This window comes from Puma concolor, chromosome C2, assembly GCF_028749965.1.
Source record: "Puma concolor isolate L17-30 chromosome C2, mPumCon1.1.hap2, whole genome shotgun sequence".
Taxonomy (NCBI): Eukaryota; Metazoa; Chordata; class Mammalia; order Carnivora; family Felidae; genus Puma; species Puma concolor.
Window position 1 is genome coordinate 84649352 of NC_141675.1, and position 19388 is coordinate 84668739.

The 19388-nt window shown below is 41.2% G+C and overlaps 1 protein-coding gene across 1 annotated transcript in view; it reads right to left on the minus strand.

Annotated features, from left to right (window-relative positions):
* LOC112849905 (putative cation-transporting ATPase 13A5) overlaps positions 1–19388 on the minus strand; it is a 116766-nt gene that overhangs the window by 44587 nt on the left and 52791 nt on the right. The window contains exons 10-14 of the mRNA XM_086675018.1: positions 12420–12590; positions 10098–10255; positions 7195–7383; positions 3145–3206; positions 1175–1325 (exon numbers count right to left, since the gene is read on the minus strand). Of these exons, the coding sequence (XP_086531144.1) occupies positions 1175–1325; positions 3145–3206; positions 7195–7383; positions 10098–10255; positions 12420–12590 (731 nt within the window). The remainder of the gene's footprint in view (positions 1–1174; positions 1326–3144; positions 3207–7194; positions 7384–10097; positions 10256–12419; positions 12591–19388) is intronic.

The window sequence follows — 19388 nt, forward strand, 5'->3', positions numbered from 1 at the left end:
GGCTTGAACTCATGAACCCGTGAGTTCATGACCTGAGTCAAAACCAAGAATTGGACACGTAACCCACTGAGCCACTCAGGTGCCCCTCCCCCCACTATAAATCTATACATCTATAAATTTGCCTTTCTGTGAGGTGTATTTCATGTCCCTGCAGTCATGTGTTTTCATTCCTTTAACATTCTGTTTAAATGCTGCCCTGTAGTTAAGATATCATTGTCAGTAGCTTGAAAACGTGTTTTGTTTTGGTTTGGTTTTTTGGAGAACAGAGTAACATAATTAACTAAATAGTGACTGACTGACTGAATGAATGAATGCTTTTCACTTGGTGGGCACTTTACAATGCAAGCAGCCCCTGTAGGCTCATAGGATCAGTGCTTACCACAAGTCGGTGAGTGAGGCATTATTATCACCAATGCACACCTGAGGTAACAGACTCAGAATCTTGGTTCTGGATTTGGGGTCACACAGCTAGAAAGTGATGGGGTCAAGAGGTCTGCTCACCATGTCATGACAGCCACGAGAATGGGTTTATACCCTTCAACTGTTCATACTCAGCTCAAAAAATTGATCCAGTTGGACTGGGAAACCTTCAGGCTAGTATCTAGACCTATACTGTCTAATACAGTAGCTACCAGCCACCTGTGGCCATTTATATTTAAATTGATGAAAGTGAATAAAATTGAAAAATTCCGTCCTTGATTGCATAGCCAAATTTTAAGTACTCGATAACCACATGTCGCCGGCTAGTGGCTACTCTACTGAATAGCACTGCTTTAGACCACTGTTTCTCTGTGAGTGTTACCGAGAATGTACCACGTTTTGGCCTGTCAAGGTTTTGTGGTCAAGAAGGTTTGGTAAATGCTGCTTATCCTATTCCTTCTTGAATATTCACAATGCACCACAGTATACTAAAGAAATCTGGTAGTCAAGAAATCAATTTTACTTTCTTAAAACAGCAGGTTCCCAAACGATTTGATCACGGAACCTTATTTCAAGCTGCACTCATTAACAGAGTTCTTGGGAGCAGATACTGGGAAATTCAGGTAGAGTCGAACCTTCCTTCAACGTTGTTACAAATCTTCTCTGAGCTTCAAAGTTAGAAAACTTTTCCACTTTCAGTAAGGATTTCTTCAAGTTGTTCTCATTTAGCCAAAACAAGAAACTATCATCTTACCCAGGCAGTGCCCTCAAACATTTTGAGGTCCAGTGGGTCTCCTTGGATGGTCCCATTGAGAAGGATCAGAGAGTGGCAGCTGGCCATGGCAGCACACAGCGGGCCCCATGGCAAAGCCTTGCCTGAGGCAAAGCTATTCACTTCCTGAAAACTGGGAGAGAAGATGATTAAGAAATGAAAGTCTTCAACAAAATCATTTTACACACTCTGCCCCTTAAATCTTGCCAACACAGAGTTTCAATAATGCTTAACCTTTATGTTCAAATCCTTCCAGAGCTCCTCATGCCCCGTATGATAAAGTCTAAGTGCCTGGATATAATCACAGAGACTTCTGTCAGGTTACTTGAGGTCAGTGCCTAGGGTGGCAGTAAGCTCAGAGCCTGCAGCCTGCTTCAGAATCTGTCTCCCTCTCTCTCCACTCCTCCCCCACTCATGCTCTCTCTCTCTCTCTCTCAAAAATAAACATTAAAAATTTTTAAAATAAAAGAAAACCACACCTGGACTCTGAAATATTTCTCACGACTCAGTCCTTTGCCCTATTTCTAGAAACTCCTGGCATAGATATCCAGCGTCTCATTTTCCTTTATGATGGTAGACTGGTACAGTTTACCATTCTCATTTCCCATCTAATAGCCAAATGATAATTGTAGACAGTGGTTTCTACACCCCGAAAACCTGAGCATTTGGGGAAAGGAAAAGAGAGGAGGGGTGAAAACTCTAAGCATCCTATTCCCCTTTCACTGGTCTGGCCAATAGAAGACAAAGCAGTGCCTGTCCGGACAAAAGCTTGGCCCGGACATCTGAGCAACCAGGAGCTGAACCACATGAGTAGGGTTGAACCCAAGTATTTTCTGCAACATCGCACTGCCTGTCTGCTGTTATGTTGTGCCAGAGCTGTGCTTGGCCCCATCACTGTGCTGGAGAGCCCCTGCATGACTCAATGACAGAGTCTCAACCACTGTTTAGAGCCAAGGGGGGATATCTAGAGCTGAAGAGTCAAGGCATCTTGTACTTAGACCGAATGGGCAGATCTCAGCCCTGTGGGGAAAGGGAGCTAGGGCCCTCTCCTCACTATCCATTCTGGGGTAGCATCTCTGTGATTGTTCTCCCCTCTCCTGTGGCCAGCTTTTCACCTGTGTCTGTAAAAATGGTAGCCATATACCCTTTAACATTCTATCTCAAGTGCTATCTTTGTCAGGTGTTTTTCCTCATTCTGTTCATTTCCAAAATTAATTTCGACATTTTATCCACTATGTTATTCCGAAATCCAAGACTGTGTATTATATCAAACAATCATTATTTTTTCTTCTCTCTCCTGATATGCGTGCCTTAATCATAGCTCTTTCCATGGACTGTATTATGCGTAGAAGATGAATGCATTTGTGCCTTCCAATCCCATGAGATATGAGCTACATGAGGGAAGGGATGGAACTCTTCCTTTCTGGACTCCTCTCCCCACCCCGCCCAGTCCAATAACCACCAGCAAATCTTTGTGTTTTTTGTTTTTTTTTTTCAACGTTTATTTATTTTTGGGACAGAGAGAGACAGAGCATGAACGGGGGAGGGGCAGAGAGAGAGGGAGACACAGAATCGGAAACAGGCTCCAGGCTCTGAGCCATCAGCCCAGAGCCCGACGCGGGGCTCGAACTCACGGACCGCGAGATCGTGACCTGGCTGAAGTCGGACGCTTAACCGACTGCGCCACCCAGGCGCCCCTCTTTGTGGTTTTTAATTAAGTACAGTTATGATTTCACCCTTTGCTCCTCTTTTTTATTCATTCAGCTTCTTACTCATCCAGTTCGTTCTATTTTTTCATGTGGAGTTTGAAGGCCTATTTTCCCCATCTGATTCTGAACTTAGAACCCATTTAATTTAACAAGTTAGAATAATTGGGACATCAGAAGGATGGACTTGAATAGCACCAAGGTAGCTACACCAATCCCACATCCCATCTTCACTGAAGTGCTTACCAGTTGTCAGCAGTAGGGACCGTCCCCCAGAGGTCCAGCCCATCTTCCGTAAGAGTGCCAGTCTGGAAGAAGTTAGAATTGGTATTAGCATAAGATTTAGAACTTTTGATTTAAACAAACCCCATGTTAAATCATGTTTGTTTAAACATGATTTAAACAAAACCCAACCTCCCAAAACATTAAAGTAGATCTAGTTGTCCAAAGTCCTTGTTTGTAAGCATTAAATTTTGTTTTTTTATTATTTTTTAAAATATGTTTTTAATGTTTATTTTTGACAGAGAGAGTGAACATGTGTGCATGACTTGAGTGGGGGGTGGGGCAGGGCAGAGAGAGAGGGAAACAGAGGATCCAAAGCAGACTCCATGCTGACAGCAGTGAGCTTGATGCTGGGCTCAAACTGTGAGATCATGACATGAGCCAGTCAGACGCTTAACCAACTGAGCCACTCAGGCACTCTTGCAAGCATTAAATTTTAAATCAGAGAAGGGTACCTGAAGGAAGAATTCAGCAGGTGACAAATGATTCCTGAAAAGACTGTGTCAATAATGAAATGATTCTAGATACCAATCTAGATATCTAGATAACAAATGATTCTAGATAACAATCAAATGTTAGTGTTTTGCTTTTGTGTGTTTATTTTTGCACTTGCTGTTGTTAAATGAGAAGCATTTAGTGAATGGAAATCCAATAAGGACCAGTACGAGTTTGACTTTATAGTTGGCACCTGCTATCTTTCTAAAGCAGAGTTCAGAATTTTTCTTTCTTTTTAAGACTGATTAGTTCATAGTCTGCCATCTGGCTCACAGCAATTTTCTAAAATATGGGTGACATGATGACTGTCCGGATTGATAATGAAATGTTGATAAAGGGCTTTGAGAATTTAGAGAGAAATGAAGTGCTAATAATAAATACTCATTAATGCCCATGAATGGGTTTTATTGTTAGATCAAGAGGAAAATGGTTGGGAGATTTGATTTGCTATATTATGGGAGAGTATTTATCACATAATGTAACAAAGAAAGCAACATGGAACTAAGTACTATGACAGCACTTTGAATTTGCTTATTGCTTCATAGCCCACCATTAATTACAGACCCCGGTGTCTTTATGCAAGAGGCCAACACCCAGTCAGAGTAACCATGTGGCTCCCACTACTTCAGCGCTGTCAAGGCTGAGCAGAACATTCCCAAGTGCTGGGGTGTATCCCTTTTCAATACTGCACCCAGGTCTCTGTCATCATTCTTTTTACAGTCATTTCTGTATAAGACACTGAATTTTCTAGCTTCCTATCAAATGACATTTCTTTCATTACAGCACATTAAGTTGGCATAACGCTTTATGATGAAGTGCTTACAATGCTTCTAATTCTTACAATCGACTAAATAGGGAAGGGACATTCTCAGGTTAGAAGTTAAAGGAGCAGCCTCAAGGTCCAGTGGCTTGCAGGTTGGAGAGAAAGAACCAGAATCTGGCCCATCTAGAATCTCCCTCTAGATGACAAATGTTAAATAAATTTTGCAAAGCATGCAGAAAGAAAAAACCCATACTGGACTTCCAATTAAGGAGTGAAGGATTCTTTGTTTCACTCATTTATTTGGGCTTCACAGAAAGCTAACATGCTTTGTGTGAGTTACTCCTTGAAGAACAATAGAAAAAAACCTATTTGCTTGATTTCCCTCCTGCATTTTATGAGGGTTCCAACCTGTGTGTTTAGATTCCAAATCCTCTTGAGTTATTCCATTTCAAAAAGAGTTAGCAGCTTAATTCAAACTGAAATATTTCCCTGATGATCATATTTTTACACATCAATATTTTGAACATGAAAACAGAGATTATATGGCAGCAAACAGAAATGGGACTGTGTCATTTCTCTATGTGAAAATGATTCTTATACTATAAAACTAGCCATGAACAGAAAGAAAACTATAGTTACAGTTGTAAAGGGAATAAGACAGAAAAAGCCAACTTCTTAGCATAAATACTAGCCCAGGCTTGGGCTGAGCTGAATAGAAAAGAGAGAACTGTTTTAGAGAACTTAGACCAACATAAACTAGAAATATATGGGAATAAGAAGCACATGGTGAATGTCTTCTAAGTGGAAATAAAAGTAGATGGGGACCTCGATTAATTGTGGGGTGCTTCATTCCAACACCATATTGGTAGAGTTTTACAATGTACAAGCTGGAAAGGCACCGAGAGATCATTGGAGTTCAAATTTCTCTTGATTTCTCATTTTGCCGATTCCCAACCCAGTGTTTTTTGCACTATGACATGTTGTCATGCCACTGGGGTTTGGCCAAGCGTGCCAAGGAACAGTTCTTCAGTTGGTCTAGCAAAGGAGCACATGAGGACGTGGAGGGGAAAAGCTTTGTATGAGACGTAAAATGAACAACTGGAAAAATTAGTTTTAGAATAAGACAAATATGTAATGAACCTAACTTTATAAATCTCCCTCTTATATTACAGGCACCAGTGAGGCTGCTGGGTAAATAATGGGAATCCCTACCAGAAAACTTCCAAGCCGTGGAACTAAAAGAAGCTACTGTTAGCCCTAGTGGTTAACTTGTGGAGTGGTGACTGAGGGTTTTCTTTGCCAGAGGAAACTCAGCCAGAATAGAATGGAACTAATTTTAGGGCTGAGCTGCTTCCAGTGTGGAGCCAAGACTTGTCAAGTCTACTCATGGTGTCTCTCCAGTTTGTCCTATACTCTCCATTCTTGCCCTCCTTGCTTAGGACAATGACCCATCTCTTCAGTCTTCCCTAGATAGCTTCCTGTCTCAGTCCTACCTCCCTTCTGTTCCTTCTCACCAATTACCCTCGATGGAGTAAACAAAACACACCTATAAAAACGTCTTTGATCGTCTTTAAAAAAAAATGGTACGGCTCCCATTCTCCTTCACAAGGCCCCACTTCTTAGCTTGACACATCAGGCCCTGAGCAATTGGGCTCTTCCTCTCCAGCTACATTCCCTACCACACAGCCCCTGTTGTAGCCACACCCACATGCCACAGGCCATGACATCCCTGTGCTTCTGAACTGCTCATCTCTGAGCCCATTCCGTCTAACAAGCAAAGCCACAGCTCAGCGGTGACCTCCCATCCATGGCAGGTAACTTAACTTCGATGCTTTTCCATGCCTCTTTGAGCATGCATTTCACTGCATTATCATGGTTTACACTTCCATTGTACCTGCTTCCTCAGCTAAGTCACGAGCTTCTCCAGAGCAAGGACCCTCTTATTAATGGGACTCTTGGCCAAGGTAGGTTAATTAAAAAGTGTCAAAGCCTTAATTAATTAATTATTCTAATACAAACAAAGTGAAGACATGGAGGAACCAGCCAGGCCCACTGTGTTACAACAATTAAATTGGCCTGCCCAAGCAGAGGGCAGGATCTGAACAGCAGGTGGATGAGGCTGAGATCCCTCCAGAGGGACACAGGACCCCCACAGGAGAATCACAGAAAGAGGTTTTAGACCTGTCCCAGAGCAGCAATCCTTCCCATTTGGACATACTTCTCCCCTGCTACCTCCAGAACCCTAAGCAGTTACAGGACAACATTCTTCTAGTCCTGAGTCCTGATAACCTGGGGGTCAAAGGAGAAAGGAGGGACTGAGTGCATTAACACAGGCACTGTCCCCTCCCTCCCTTTCCTTAAAAGAAGCAGAGGAGAAAAATGGAATATTTTCAATTAAGCACAGGACAAAGTATTTCAGGGAACAGAAATGTTCCTCACAATTTTTTTTGCCTGAAAAAGCCAGTCAGTCATAGAAGTTATTACAATAAGAGATTGTTTTGAAACCCAATACAGGCACAAAAATATTAAATTTCATAGGGAAGAAATTTATGATGTGATATAGCTAAACCACTTCCTTAGGACTCTGTACAGTGGGCTTGTAGAGCATGGTCTCACACTAGCCCACTGTGTGACCTTCTCTGGCCTCAGTGTTCCTATATGTAAAATGAATGCAGTGAACCAGGCATTCTTGGAGGCCTTTCCCAGCTCTGCTCTGCCTTGAAATCAACCTCCAACCAGGAAAGTTTAGATCATACTTTGTCAAAGCACACGAGGTTTATTTGTCCACACATATTGATTCTCTGTGGGGAAATACAGAAGATTTTCTTTTTCTTCAGCCTCTTTTGTGCATACACGATTCCTGTGGTCAGGGCAGCTGGTAGCACAGGAGGGACAGTCACGGTGAGGAGAAGCAGGGCCATGGTTGCCGTGTCTCTTGGAGAAACCTAGGGAGGGAGGGACATAAAGGTTAGCCTAGCAGCACAGGGCGGCACCCTTTCTAGCACCATCTCCTGCAGCACTCCAAGAGTTCTAGAAGCTCAAAGTATTTAAAGAGAGCTGCTCTCTCCGTGGGGCAGAGAGATCTCTTGGGTGTGCTTAAGGAACAGACAAGTTGTCTCCCATTGTGCACAAAAGAAACTCTGATCCCTTTTCTATGTCCACCCTGCCCTTTTTGACTCTGTTTCTCTTTGCTTGGCATTCCCTCCACCCAGAGTACCATCCTTCCTCTGCTCATCATAACACACCCTCTTAGACTCCCCAGGCACTGAGACAATTTTTGAGTTGTAACATTTCACACACGGGCTTGACAGTTGGGTTATAAATCTCCCCCGGTCGCTTCCAAACTGCTTGGGTGCAGCAGCTGTGGCTGATACATCTTTGAAGTCCTTTGCAAGTTCATCTTACTCATCTCCAGGTATAGAGCCTAGCACAGTTTCTGACACAGGAACTGTTAAATGAATGGTAACCTGATAAAAATGATGACCAGGAGTCTGCTAAAGGAAAGTCCATAGTAACAATAGCTTGTTCTCACTGCACACATTCTGGGGCGAGAGCTGGATTAGGCTACATAAATGATTTAGTTACTCCTCACGACAACCTCAGGATGTAAACACTGTTATTTTCTCCATTTAACAGATAAAGAAACCAAGGCTTAAAAAATTAAAATAACTTCCCCAAGCCATCCGCTAGTTAAATGGTGAGGATCTGAACCCTAGGCTGTCCCACTCGGGGGGCACAAATATGTGACCAGTGTCTTATAGTATCCAGTCAATTCTCATAGAGTCAAGATCCCAGGCAGGTCCACAGAAATTCACATGGCTGATAAGAATGGGACCAAGATCAAATCACAGCATGGCTTGTTTTATTTTTCACCTTCTCTAGATATTAATGGCCTTACCCTAGATTTTTATGAAATTAACCGTAATTTTAGCCACTAAAGTCCTCTTCTGAGTACTGGAAATACAGATTCAAGTTCAGTATCAAAGGCTGCTAGATACATCATTGGTCCAATCTCAGATTGTCACAAAATCCAGCGTTCTCTGTTTTTCCCAACCACGGCCACAAAGTGTTGACCCTGAGGACTCAGCTCTGTCTATTCCTGTACAGATGGAGGAAGCCAGCAGGGTCACAAGAAGGTGGGGTCTACAATTAGTATCGCTGCTTTGGTGTGTATTAGATGTTGAGTCCTACCCGGGAAACCTTCATTCCTAATCACTGTGGGTGCTTCCTGGTCCACAGAAGAGGGCCTTGTGTTTGTTTTCCTGCTCAATGTTCCTGCTCCCCAGATGAAACTGGCACGGTGCCTCAAGTTCCAGTCCCACTTGCTTTAACAGTCTGCCCAGCTCTTTCCAGGGTCCATTCTAGGGGTGCCAATATGCCCTGACCTCCTTTGCCTTTGCCTGACCTAGAAATGTTGCCTGAAGGCTTATATCAGACTGAAATGACTACCCAGAGCTCAAGTACGAGCGTAAACATTGCCTGGAAATTCTCGTCACTCTGTCCATCAATATTTACCCCTCTCCCCGACAACACACACATAGAATGCACTACATTTGGGCATTGTAATTAAGTCACCCATACCCAGTTTCATACCTATGTTTGGACCCTTTTATTTACATTTTTTTTTCTTCTTCCCGATGAGCCCACATTTGCTAACATCCCAGTATGTCTTAAAGAAGAAGATTACACAGTTCACAAAAGAATCACACTCTCAGGACCAGAAAGGACCTCAGAGGTCATTTGTGAGAACCCTTCCTTCAGCCATCACAACTATTAAGAGAAATGTTCAAACAAACCAAAACCAGACCACTGTGAAGTTTAAAAGGAGAAGTGGGGATCCGTGCAGCATATAGTTCTGTAAAAGTGGACAGTCAGTTCTATTTTAGAACCTAACAGAACATAGAAAAACTCACTGGGTACATGGTATGTTGGGTATGCCTTAGACCATGTACACACTCAAATATCTCAGCATTCTCAAATAATCCAAATTTCTAGGCACGGCATTCAAGATCCCCTTCAATGTGACCCATTTTACCTTGCTAGACTTAATCTCTCAGTTGCTTGCTGGTTCCAGAAGACCCATCTGCATTTCTTCCTTTGTCCTTTTCTCACTCCAACTAGTATGCCCTTTCTCCTCCCTGATCTGGTTGACTAAATCCTCTCCATTCCATCAGACTTGAGAAACACCTATTTCCTCTGAGGATGTTTGGGCTTCGGTATTACCAATGCCACAAATGAAGTAACCTCTCATTCGCATCCAAGTGGTGAAAGAAGTCATGAACTTTGCAACTTTTCATAGCTGTGCCATCCAATACAATTTTCACTAGCTACATATGGCGACTTGAATTTAAATTAACTAAATAATCAAATCACTAAATTACTTAAATTAATTAAAAATAATTAAAATGAAGTAAAACTGAAAATTCATTTCCTTGGTCACACTAGCGACAGTTCAAGTGTTCAATAAGCACATGTGGTTAAGGGCTACCAAATTGGACCATGTAGGTATAGAATAGTTCCATCATCTAAGAACGTTCTGTTGGACAGAACTGATCCACAGAATGATGGGGCTAAGAGATAACCTTATCCAACCCTTTTGAGTTAGGTGAGGATCCTTGAAAAAGCTATGTCATTAAAAAGCCTTACCCCCAGTACTTACTCCGTGGTACATATATACACCAAGGGCATAGAAGAAACCCACAATGCCAAGGAAGGCCAGGAACACTATAAACTTGAAGGCATCGTTGTATAGCTTGAAGTTCAGAGGTCGGGGATAGAGGATGGATCTCACCAAGTCCCCTTTGGCAGTATTGTAACCTGCATGAAGGTAATCACAGGTGGAGTAAGTTCCCTTAATACAGTTTACCACGAAACCCAAAATAATTTGCATTGAATTAAGGATTGGTTAATAGTGTCATTTGAATATGGAATGAAGACATCACTGCAAACAGTATATTTACATTTATTATCCCTACAAGTCACTAGGAACAATAAGTGGTATTCACTTAACCTTGTTCAATTTCTCTTGCTCTGGAAGTCAGTGCTACAACGGCTCACACAGTGAAGCTCCTCACTCATGCATAAGATTGAGGAAAAGAAGACTGAGGACTGACAGACACAGTCACCAGAGAAGACGAGCGGCTAAGAGAAGACATTAAAGCTCAAGTATGTGTTGAAAATAATAGAAAATGAAGACAAAAGGAAAGCACAAAACAAGTAATTTCTTAAACACATATACCTCTGATCATGTCATTCTTATGCCCAAACACCTTCCAGAACCCCTGATTTTTTGCAATAAAGTTAAAATTTCTAGGCACGGCATTCCAGATCCTGTCAACCTCAGTATACTCCTATGTTGCTAGACTTATCTCTTTACTGCTCGCTGCTCTCAGAAAACCCCAAAGCAGTCCTTCTTTTGTGATTTGCAGAAATAGATTAGCATGTTTTGTTAGCTTTCTGCTAGGACTGGCTAAATCTTTCCCATCCTATCAGGCTTGGCTCAAAATGCCGCCTCATCAAATAAATATTTCCAGAGTTCTACTCCCACACTTCCTATCAAAAATAATTTCTCCCCCTCTTTGGGGGTCCCTGTAACACTTAATCATGTGACATCTATCATTGCTCTGTGTTTAGTTAGCTCTAACTCCACACTGTTTCCTGCACCAGACCACAATCCTCTTTAAGGGCAAGGAATGTCTCCTAATTTTTTTCTTTAGCCCTCAGGGCATGGCACTTAGTAGATCTTCATTAAAATCTAAGTTATTGGCAACAAAAGGAGGGCTACTAGATATGAACCACTGTTGTATGAAACATGCCTTAATCCCACTGCTTGGTAAACATATAGTCTCCTCAAACATGGCTTTGTAGGCTTTGGAGAAAAAGAGCAGAGTTTTCTCTAGCTTGTTGTCTCAGCATTTTACAAGCTCAGATAAGGTGGTTCCCATGATTTCCATTCATTAGCTCATGCCCACTGACCCCTTTGAAGCAAAACTTGATATTTTTAATTTTAAAAAATCAGGTAGAACAATTGAATCATAAGCTAACACATAGAGACAACAAAGTGCAAGGTGGGTTTTGGATCTGTGCATATGTGGGCTGGCAGAAACACAGGTCAGGGGTAGTGTTGGCTGTGTGATGTCCTGTGAAAGACCGGGAGTAAGATTAGTAGTCTTGAAAACTTTTTGAGCATGGTGTGTGTAAACTGCTTCAAAATCTGCTTTAGAAATATGACTTGGTGGCAGATCCAGGGGGAGGTGGAACAAAAGACAAAGCAAAGTATTTGAGGCAAAAGCTGAAAGGGACCAGTCAAGAGAATATTTCTGTTGCAATGGTTAGACAGGAGATGATGAAAGGCCTGGACAAAACACCAACTGTGGGGATGAAGGAAAGGGAGACAAGACTCAGGAGGTATTTGTAGAATTGACAGGATGTGGTGTCCTACTTGGTACGGGAGAAAGTGGGAAGCTAAAGGTGATGTGGACAGACCGGCTAGATGGTGATGCTGTCGACAGAAAGAGGAGGATAAGTCCTTTCGATGCCTTGACTTTGAAGTGTCTGTAGGGAACCCAGAGGGAGGCATCCAGCAGGGACCTGGAAATAACAGCCCAGCAAGCAGCAGTTTGAAAGGAGAAAGTCCTCAAGTGATAATGGTTGGAACTTTTTTCTTGGGAATCACTTAGAGTTGGTATAGAGGGAAAAGGAAAGACATAAAAAACAAACAAACAAGAACACAGTCTTGCCTTTGAAGCAATGTATTTCATCTCTGTATCATCAATGTATTTCATCTTAGACAAGGGTTTTAACAATGAACCAGTGAGGTTGGAAATGGTGGCAACTTAGAATAAATAAGGATCTGACTAGAAACAAGTATGACTGTTATTACCAGAAGGTGGCAAACTCCATAATCCTAAACCAAATTTCCCCAATCCAACTCCCCCACCTCTAAGCAGGGACTACATTTACATAGGTGGAATCTACTAACCTGTTCGCAAAACAACTGCTCTCACTGGCCCCTGCCCAGACGGCTTGACCTGGATAACTTCTGTCCCGCAGAAAAGGACATGTTTCCGATAGTCCTCCAAGCTGTGGGATTTCCAGGCCACGGTGTTCTCCGTATGGGGCAGTGGCGTCTTTGTGACAGGTATGCTTTCTCCTAAAGAAGATTGTATTTTGTTGATTCTGTGTGAACTCAGGTAGTTATTCAGAGCTGGTGCTTGACACTTTTGACAAAGTATACAAACCATAGCTATTCAGGTCTTAATGCCCATTTCCTGGGTCAGATGATTTCTCAAGGATGCTGGCGAAGCAAGCAGTGGTATACTTGGTTATATTTTACATATTTATTTAAGGTCCACCTATATTTTCCATACCTGGTCTGCATGGTTTACTGTTGTAATTTAAAAAGCAGGCCATTTTAACAAAGATAGTTGTCACCTAATTGTCCCCTCAAGTGTTCTTTAAGCCCAAATTTATGCTAGGTAATTAAGGAGCTATAAAGCAAGTATATAGCTATTGTTATTTGCCTTTCGTTTAGTTTATCAACCCATTCATCCATTCACTTGACAAATATTTTTAAGTGCTTATTTTGTGCCAGGCACTGTTCTAGGTGCTTAAAATAATGAACAAGACAGAAATCCTGCCCTCAGAAAGCCCAGGGAGTCAAGCCAGTAAATAGCAGTAAATAAATGATTAAAGTACAATAAAGTAAGGATTTGGGTAGTATTACTGGGTGATCTGAAGATCTAACCCAAACAGAGGACCAGGAAACATTTCCAGAACAACTAATAAATGACAACTCAAAAGGAAATGAGGCCAACTAGATCAAGGAGGAAAGGAAATTGTTCTTGGAAGAAGTGAGAGAAAGATCATGCTGTGCCCTGGGCACTAAAAATGGTTGAGAATGTTTGGGACATTGAGTGTAAGGGTAGAGGTAAGCAGTCCTAGAAGTACAGAGATGAATGAGAAATTATGCCTTCATAAACCTCTTAAATGTTCTTCATGATCTTTGTGGAGCTTGCAGTGAAAGATAAAAACCAATATAACAAGACAGGGCCTCTCTTTTTTCTTTCTAGATGATCTCAGCTCCATTCTCATTAATACATAATTAATTAATTAACAATTAAAGTGTTAATTAACAATTAATTAAATAGCTAGATCGATAATGTCTAATCTTCATTTCCTCTCTCCTGTGCTTTTGTTCTGTTTCCCAATGGTGGGCTGTTCATCCCAACCTGGATATCCCACTAGCATCCCTAAGTCCACATACCTAAAATCCATACTAATATTTTGTTTAATTTTTATTTTACTTATTTTTGAGAGATAGAGTGGGGGAGGGTCAGAGAGAGAAGGAGAGAGAGAATCCCAAACAGGCTCTGCGCTGAAAGCCCAATGCGGGCCTTGAACTCACAAACCGGGAGATCATGACCTGAGACACAATCAATAGTCGGATGCTTAACTGACTGAGCCATCCAGGCACCTCCGTACTAATATTTTTACCACTAAACATCCTCCTGACTTTTTCTTTGTGGTATCATCCTTTTGCTGAGTGACAGGTTTACAGTCTCGGAATCACCTTTGATTCCTCCTCTTCCCGTGCTCTGCCCTCTCATGATCTGATTCCCCAATTCCTAACTGCTTTTCTCCATGAGTATGTCTCACCAAGTAACTCTTGGACTCTTGCGTTTGGGTCCCAAGGGCTTCACTAGCAATCACTATCTAGTGGTGGCTGCCTTACCAATGGATTGCCTATAATTGTTTAGCTCCTTGACATGAAAACCATTTCAATAATAATAATTTGAGTCTATGGTAGAACTAATATTTCTTTTTTGTGAAAAAGTATCTCACCCACAATATGCCTTGACCTCTTGAGTTGGAAAAGACCTCCAGTCCTTCCTCCTATGTGTCTCCTTTGCTATGAGGCCACTACTGCACTCACACACTCTTGATGCCGTATGGGTGGGGTTTTTCCCACAACGAGCAATTCCGTGACACTAGCTGGTTGTCCTACAATTCAATTCAATTCAACTCAATTCAATTCAATTCAATTCTGACACTGTCTACCTAGATATAGCATCAGATCCCACAGGTTAAGGACTCAGTCCCACAGGACTGCTCCCATGCCACCTCAGATGCTAATTGCAAATCCACATTGTCAACTGTGCTTCTGACTAATAAATCCGAGGTTCCCATAATCCCCTTCTTGGGTTCAATTAATTTGCTAGAGCAGCTTATAGAACCCAGGGAAATACTTACATTTACCAGTTTGTTAAAAGATCTGGTAAAGAATATAGGTAAATAGCCAGATGAAGAGATACATAGGGTAAGTTTTGGAGGGGTCTCAAGTGCAAACTCTTTTGGTAGATTTTTCAAAGCCACCACAATCTGAGCATCACTGGCTCTTTTTCCTACACACTCCAGCTAATCTAGGCCACTTGCATATCCTGTTATACATATATATATGTATTCTTTGATTGTACCATTCCTCTACTTCCCCTGATGGTGGGAAGACAGGGTATTTAAAGTACAAAGAAAATTAGCTCAGAGTTCAAAAGGATACATTTCAGAGATAAAAATAAAAGTGCTAATAACTTCCTCACTCCCAGATTTAAAAAGCATTAGAATGAACTTAAAATTCCATCAGTCTTTTGCTAAATGTTCAATTAGCAAAATAACATGTCATATTTCTAATTTGGAAATAGTATTCTACTGATTATAGTTACAAAATCTAGGTTCTATCTCTCCTAGGTAATAACTGGTGGCAAGGACTTTGACATATATAACTTTTTATATTCCTCATTTTCCTTGCTGGTATGTGATAGGTTGAAAAGACTTATTTTTGCTGAATGCCTGGATGAACTGAATAAAAACATTGCCCAGGTTTTCCTATGATTGGTTTTTCAAAACTAGTTTTCTACATGGTGCATTTTTTATACCCTAAGGTGCAAGAAGCCATACAATTTTTATTAGTGATCTTGAATAATCTCAGGAAATTCCTTTAGCCAAGCATTGTCCCTAACTCATTGTCTTTAAAAATTATGATATTTAGCCTTTGTTTGATATTTAGCCTTTGTTTGGATTTACCACTTGTGTTCTAAGTGGCTTTGGAAAAGGGATAGGACATTTTGACAAATCATCATACCACATTGTTTTGAAATCTACCTTTGTGAAAGCAGATACTTAGAGATAATTTCTAATGTTTTTCTGCCTAGGAATCACTGAATATTAATCCATTATATATTCATAGACTAATATTAGTGGATAGTTTCTGCACACACAACCAATGACATTCGTGGCAGGCAGACATTCAATCAACCAGGGATGGAAGCCATTTGGAGATAATGTTCCAAAGATAACATTGAAATCAGATATGATTTTACACAGAAATGACTTTCAAGTCTCTTTTACACTGCTCACATATTAATAAGGAGCCTCATGCTTGGCCTTTCTTGGAATCTCAAGAAAGGGCAATTTGCCTACAAATCTATGGAGTTCTAAGTAGCCCGGAGAGTGTTTCACAAGGAAAAACATTCATCATCCACTTCACCTGGCTTCTACGACCCGGAAGTCCTGGTGCTGTGAAGCGGGATTCTCTCCCTTGTCCCCAGTGAGCCAGTGCCTCTGCATGGAAGCAGTGTTTGAAATGCCATGCCATTCTTTGTTTTTACTTCTGAGGCCATTAGATTGTGAGCTGTGTAAGGGCAGTGGCCATGTCTCATTTGTCTTGGTGACTCCAGCACACAACACAGTGCCTGGCGCAGAGGAGGCATTTCTGAACCTTTACTGAATAAGTGGATGGGCAAATGAATAACTGAAAGAAAAAGGAGAAGTGAGAGACTGGAGAAAAGGAAAAGGGAAGAGGGAAAAGACTTATTAACTCATTATAAACTTGTCGGACGGATGTAAATGGGAAATCACCACTTAGGAAAATTTCTGTGTACCCAACTGGGATCTCTGCATACTTCCCCCCACCGCACACACACGTTTTAAATACATCGTTGATTCTATGAGTAGAGGGAGAAGGAGGGGATTGTGGCAGAGTGAATGAATCCTGCCACTCTCCGCCATAATCACCTCTAAGAGAATGAGGGAGCAGTAGTTTCAAGCATAGGCTCCCAGGTCAAAAGGCCTGGGTTTGAGTGTTTTATCTTCTTCATAGAATTTATAAGCATTGGAAATTCATGTCATTTACCTACTTTCATGTTTCCTTTGTCCCCACTAGAACATCACCTCTATGAGGACAGAATATTATCTGCCTTGTTCACTGTTGTATCCCTAGCACATAGTAGAGCATTCTGGAATAGGAGCTAATATACATTTGTGGAATGAATGAATGAATGAATAAACAAATGAATCCAAATAGCAACTCTACCACTTTTAAGCTGTGTGACTTTAGGCCAATTACTTATCCTTTCTGGCCCTCAGATTCTCCCACCTTATAGAGTCATAGGTTGAATGAAATAATATATGTAAAATATTAGCACAGTGCCTAATACATATAAGAAATAAGAAAAATTAGCTTTTGTGCCAAAAGAAAGTTTCCAGGCATTAACATAATTTCCCCCCCACAGTATTCCCTTTTACCTCTTGACCACTTTGTGAGGAGCTAGATCTTGAAGGAACCCATTGCCTCCAGAGGCAGAAAGGATAGAGAAGTTGATAGCTGGCTTCTGGGTTTTACACATCATTCGTAAGTTTGACCATGAATTTTAGAGACTACATGAGAATAAGAACAAAGCTCTCCCGTTCACCTGCCTTCCTTCCACTACTTTTCTAGCTACATAAAAATCCCTAGATTGGGAGTTGGAAGAAAATCCAAAGGAAGCTTAGATGTTGTGTGTACTTGAGAGAAGGGGCCGGCACAAAAGTAAGGTAAGGAAAAGACCCTAGAAGTTTGTGAAAACAGAGCAAGAGGCATCAGTAGGCCTCCTTTTACAGGGAGATAGGCTGGGGACAGTTTTCAAGCCCAGAGCAGAGTGGAAGCAACAGAAAGGAGGGCTGCCCTAGACCAGACCCACCTCCCCAGTGCCTTGCACAACTTCAAGTAGCCAGACTTGAGTCAGGAGACCTGCCAACTGGTGGAGACAACTGTCTGACTTGGATCAGATACTTTGCAACACTGCTTACTTTCAAGGATGGCAAGATTTGGAGGAAAAATTAAAAAGTAAGTGTAGTTACACGATTACGTTTCTTGCATAGTTGAGCTTATGGCAGTAGGACGAGGCTAAGGAGAGGAGGATGAAGAAGACCCTACAATGGATGTGTGTTATGGGCAAGACTACCCAGTGGAGAGAAAAAGATGAGGAGGCACAAGGAATGTCAGCTCTACCCCTCTTAGAATCTGCTTCCTCCTCACTCCGGTGACCCCTCACGTCTGGGAGCAAAAAATACCACCTCCAGCCCTGATACTGGCTAGCTGGGCAGTCTGGTCCCTTCTCACCTGCATTTCCTCATTTGTAAATTGGGCATTATAATAATTCCTAATTTGTTTATCCTATGATGAAGTGAGATATAAAAATTATTTATAAAACATTCATTGCTCTAAAGATGTTTGGAGTATTTGCTATTTCTCTTCTAAATAAAGACTTCTATATATACGAAAGACTGGTTTGCACATGGGACAAAAAAAAAAAAAAAACCCAAAAAAACAAACAAACAAACAAAAAACCTGAGTCACATTCTTGGACAAATGCTCGAGGAAGACATATGCAGTTTCAGGAATCTAAGCATAATCTTATTGTTCAATCAGGATCCTTTTTGCAAATGTATACGTGAGTGGGCAGATCTATGTAGACTATGTAATAAAGTATTTAGAGTATGATGGTCTTAGATCTTTCCAAAGAAAACAATGAGAAAGAAATATATTTCTGTTTTATGTGTCTGTCTCTAAAACGGATTTTTACCAGTACATAGTTTACACAGATATTAATGCTGGTGACCTTCTTTTTCTAGAAGTAGACCTAAGAAAAGCCACTCACTACTTAAGATCATTTTAGGTCAGTTTTGCACATTGAAAGGCAGCTTTGTTTGCCATCTCTACCATTTCTTTCTCTGAGTTTTCCTCAGAAGTAAGGCAAGAACCAAGCATCCCAGTCAGTAGACCCCGCAGAGTAAACACTGGGATCTCTCCTTCCCTTTTTTCTCACAGCCATGCTCTGTCACCAATGAGAGAAGCCATTCTTCACTGGCAGGCTGCTGGGAAATGTGAGACAGTTGCTGTCTTTGGTTTAGGAGGCCAGTTTTTCTTGGGCTTGAGGTTTGCACGTTGGGTGCTATGGCAACATTCCGGAAGAAAGATATCATCAGTATGCAAATCCTCATCACTATCATTATAAGGCAGTTAGATTTCAACACACTAAAGGGGCATTTTGTAATTATACCGAGCATAGTTATGTTTACTACATTTCCTTGTCTCAATTTTAAATTAAGCAGGCCCATTTTTAATGTGAAATCTGCTTGTGTTGAACAATTTAAGAATCGATGGTTCTCTTTACATTTAGGTGATATTAAAAAGGTGTGTGTGTGTGTGTGTGTGTGTGTGTTTCCTGTCTTTAGCAACTTGGGAACAGAAAAATACAACAATTTGTAAGCACGAAAGACACACACTTTCTATTTTTGTGTTGTTGTATAGTTTCTTCTTTCATCATGATGTCCCATGTGTTTTGGTTTTGCCTAAAGAATATTTTATAAATAGTGCCTTACTAATTACACAAATTCAAGTGAACTTTACAAAGCGCAAATGAGAGCAAGGACGACAGTTCAAACCGTTGTTACAAGAAAACTGGCTTTCTGCTTGGTCGGATCAACTGGAAACACAATTCTAAAGAATAGAATGTTACACCGACTTTCCTGAAGGTTCAACTCAATACTTTTCCAGCAAAAACTGGGGCTCCGTTTTCCATCTACAGAGAGCAGGGCTGTATAAAATCTCTGCATCCTGCCAATTATAAGAGTT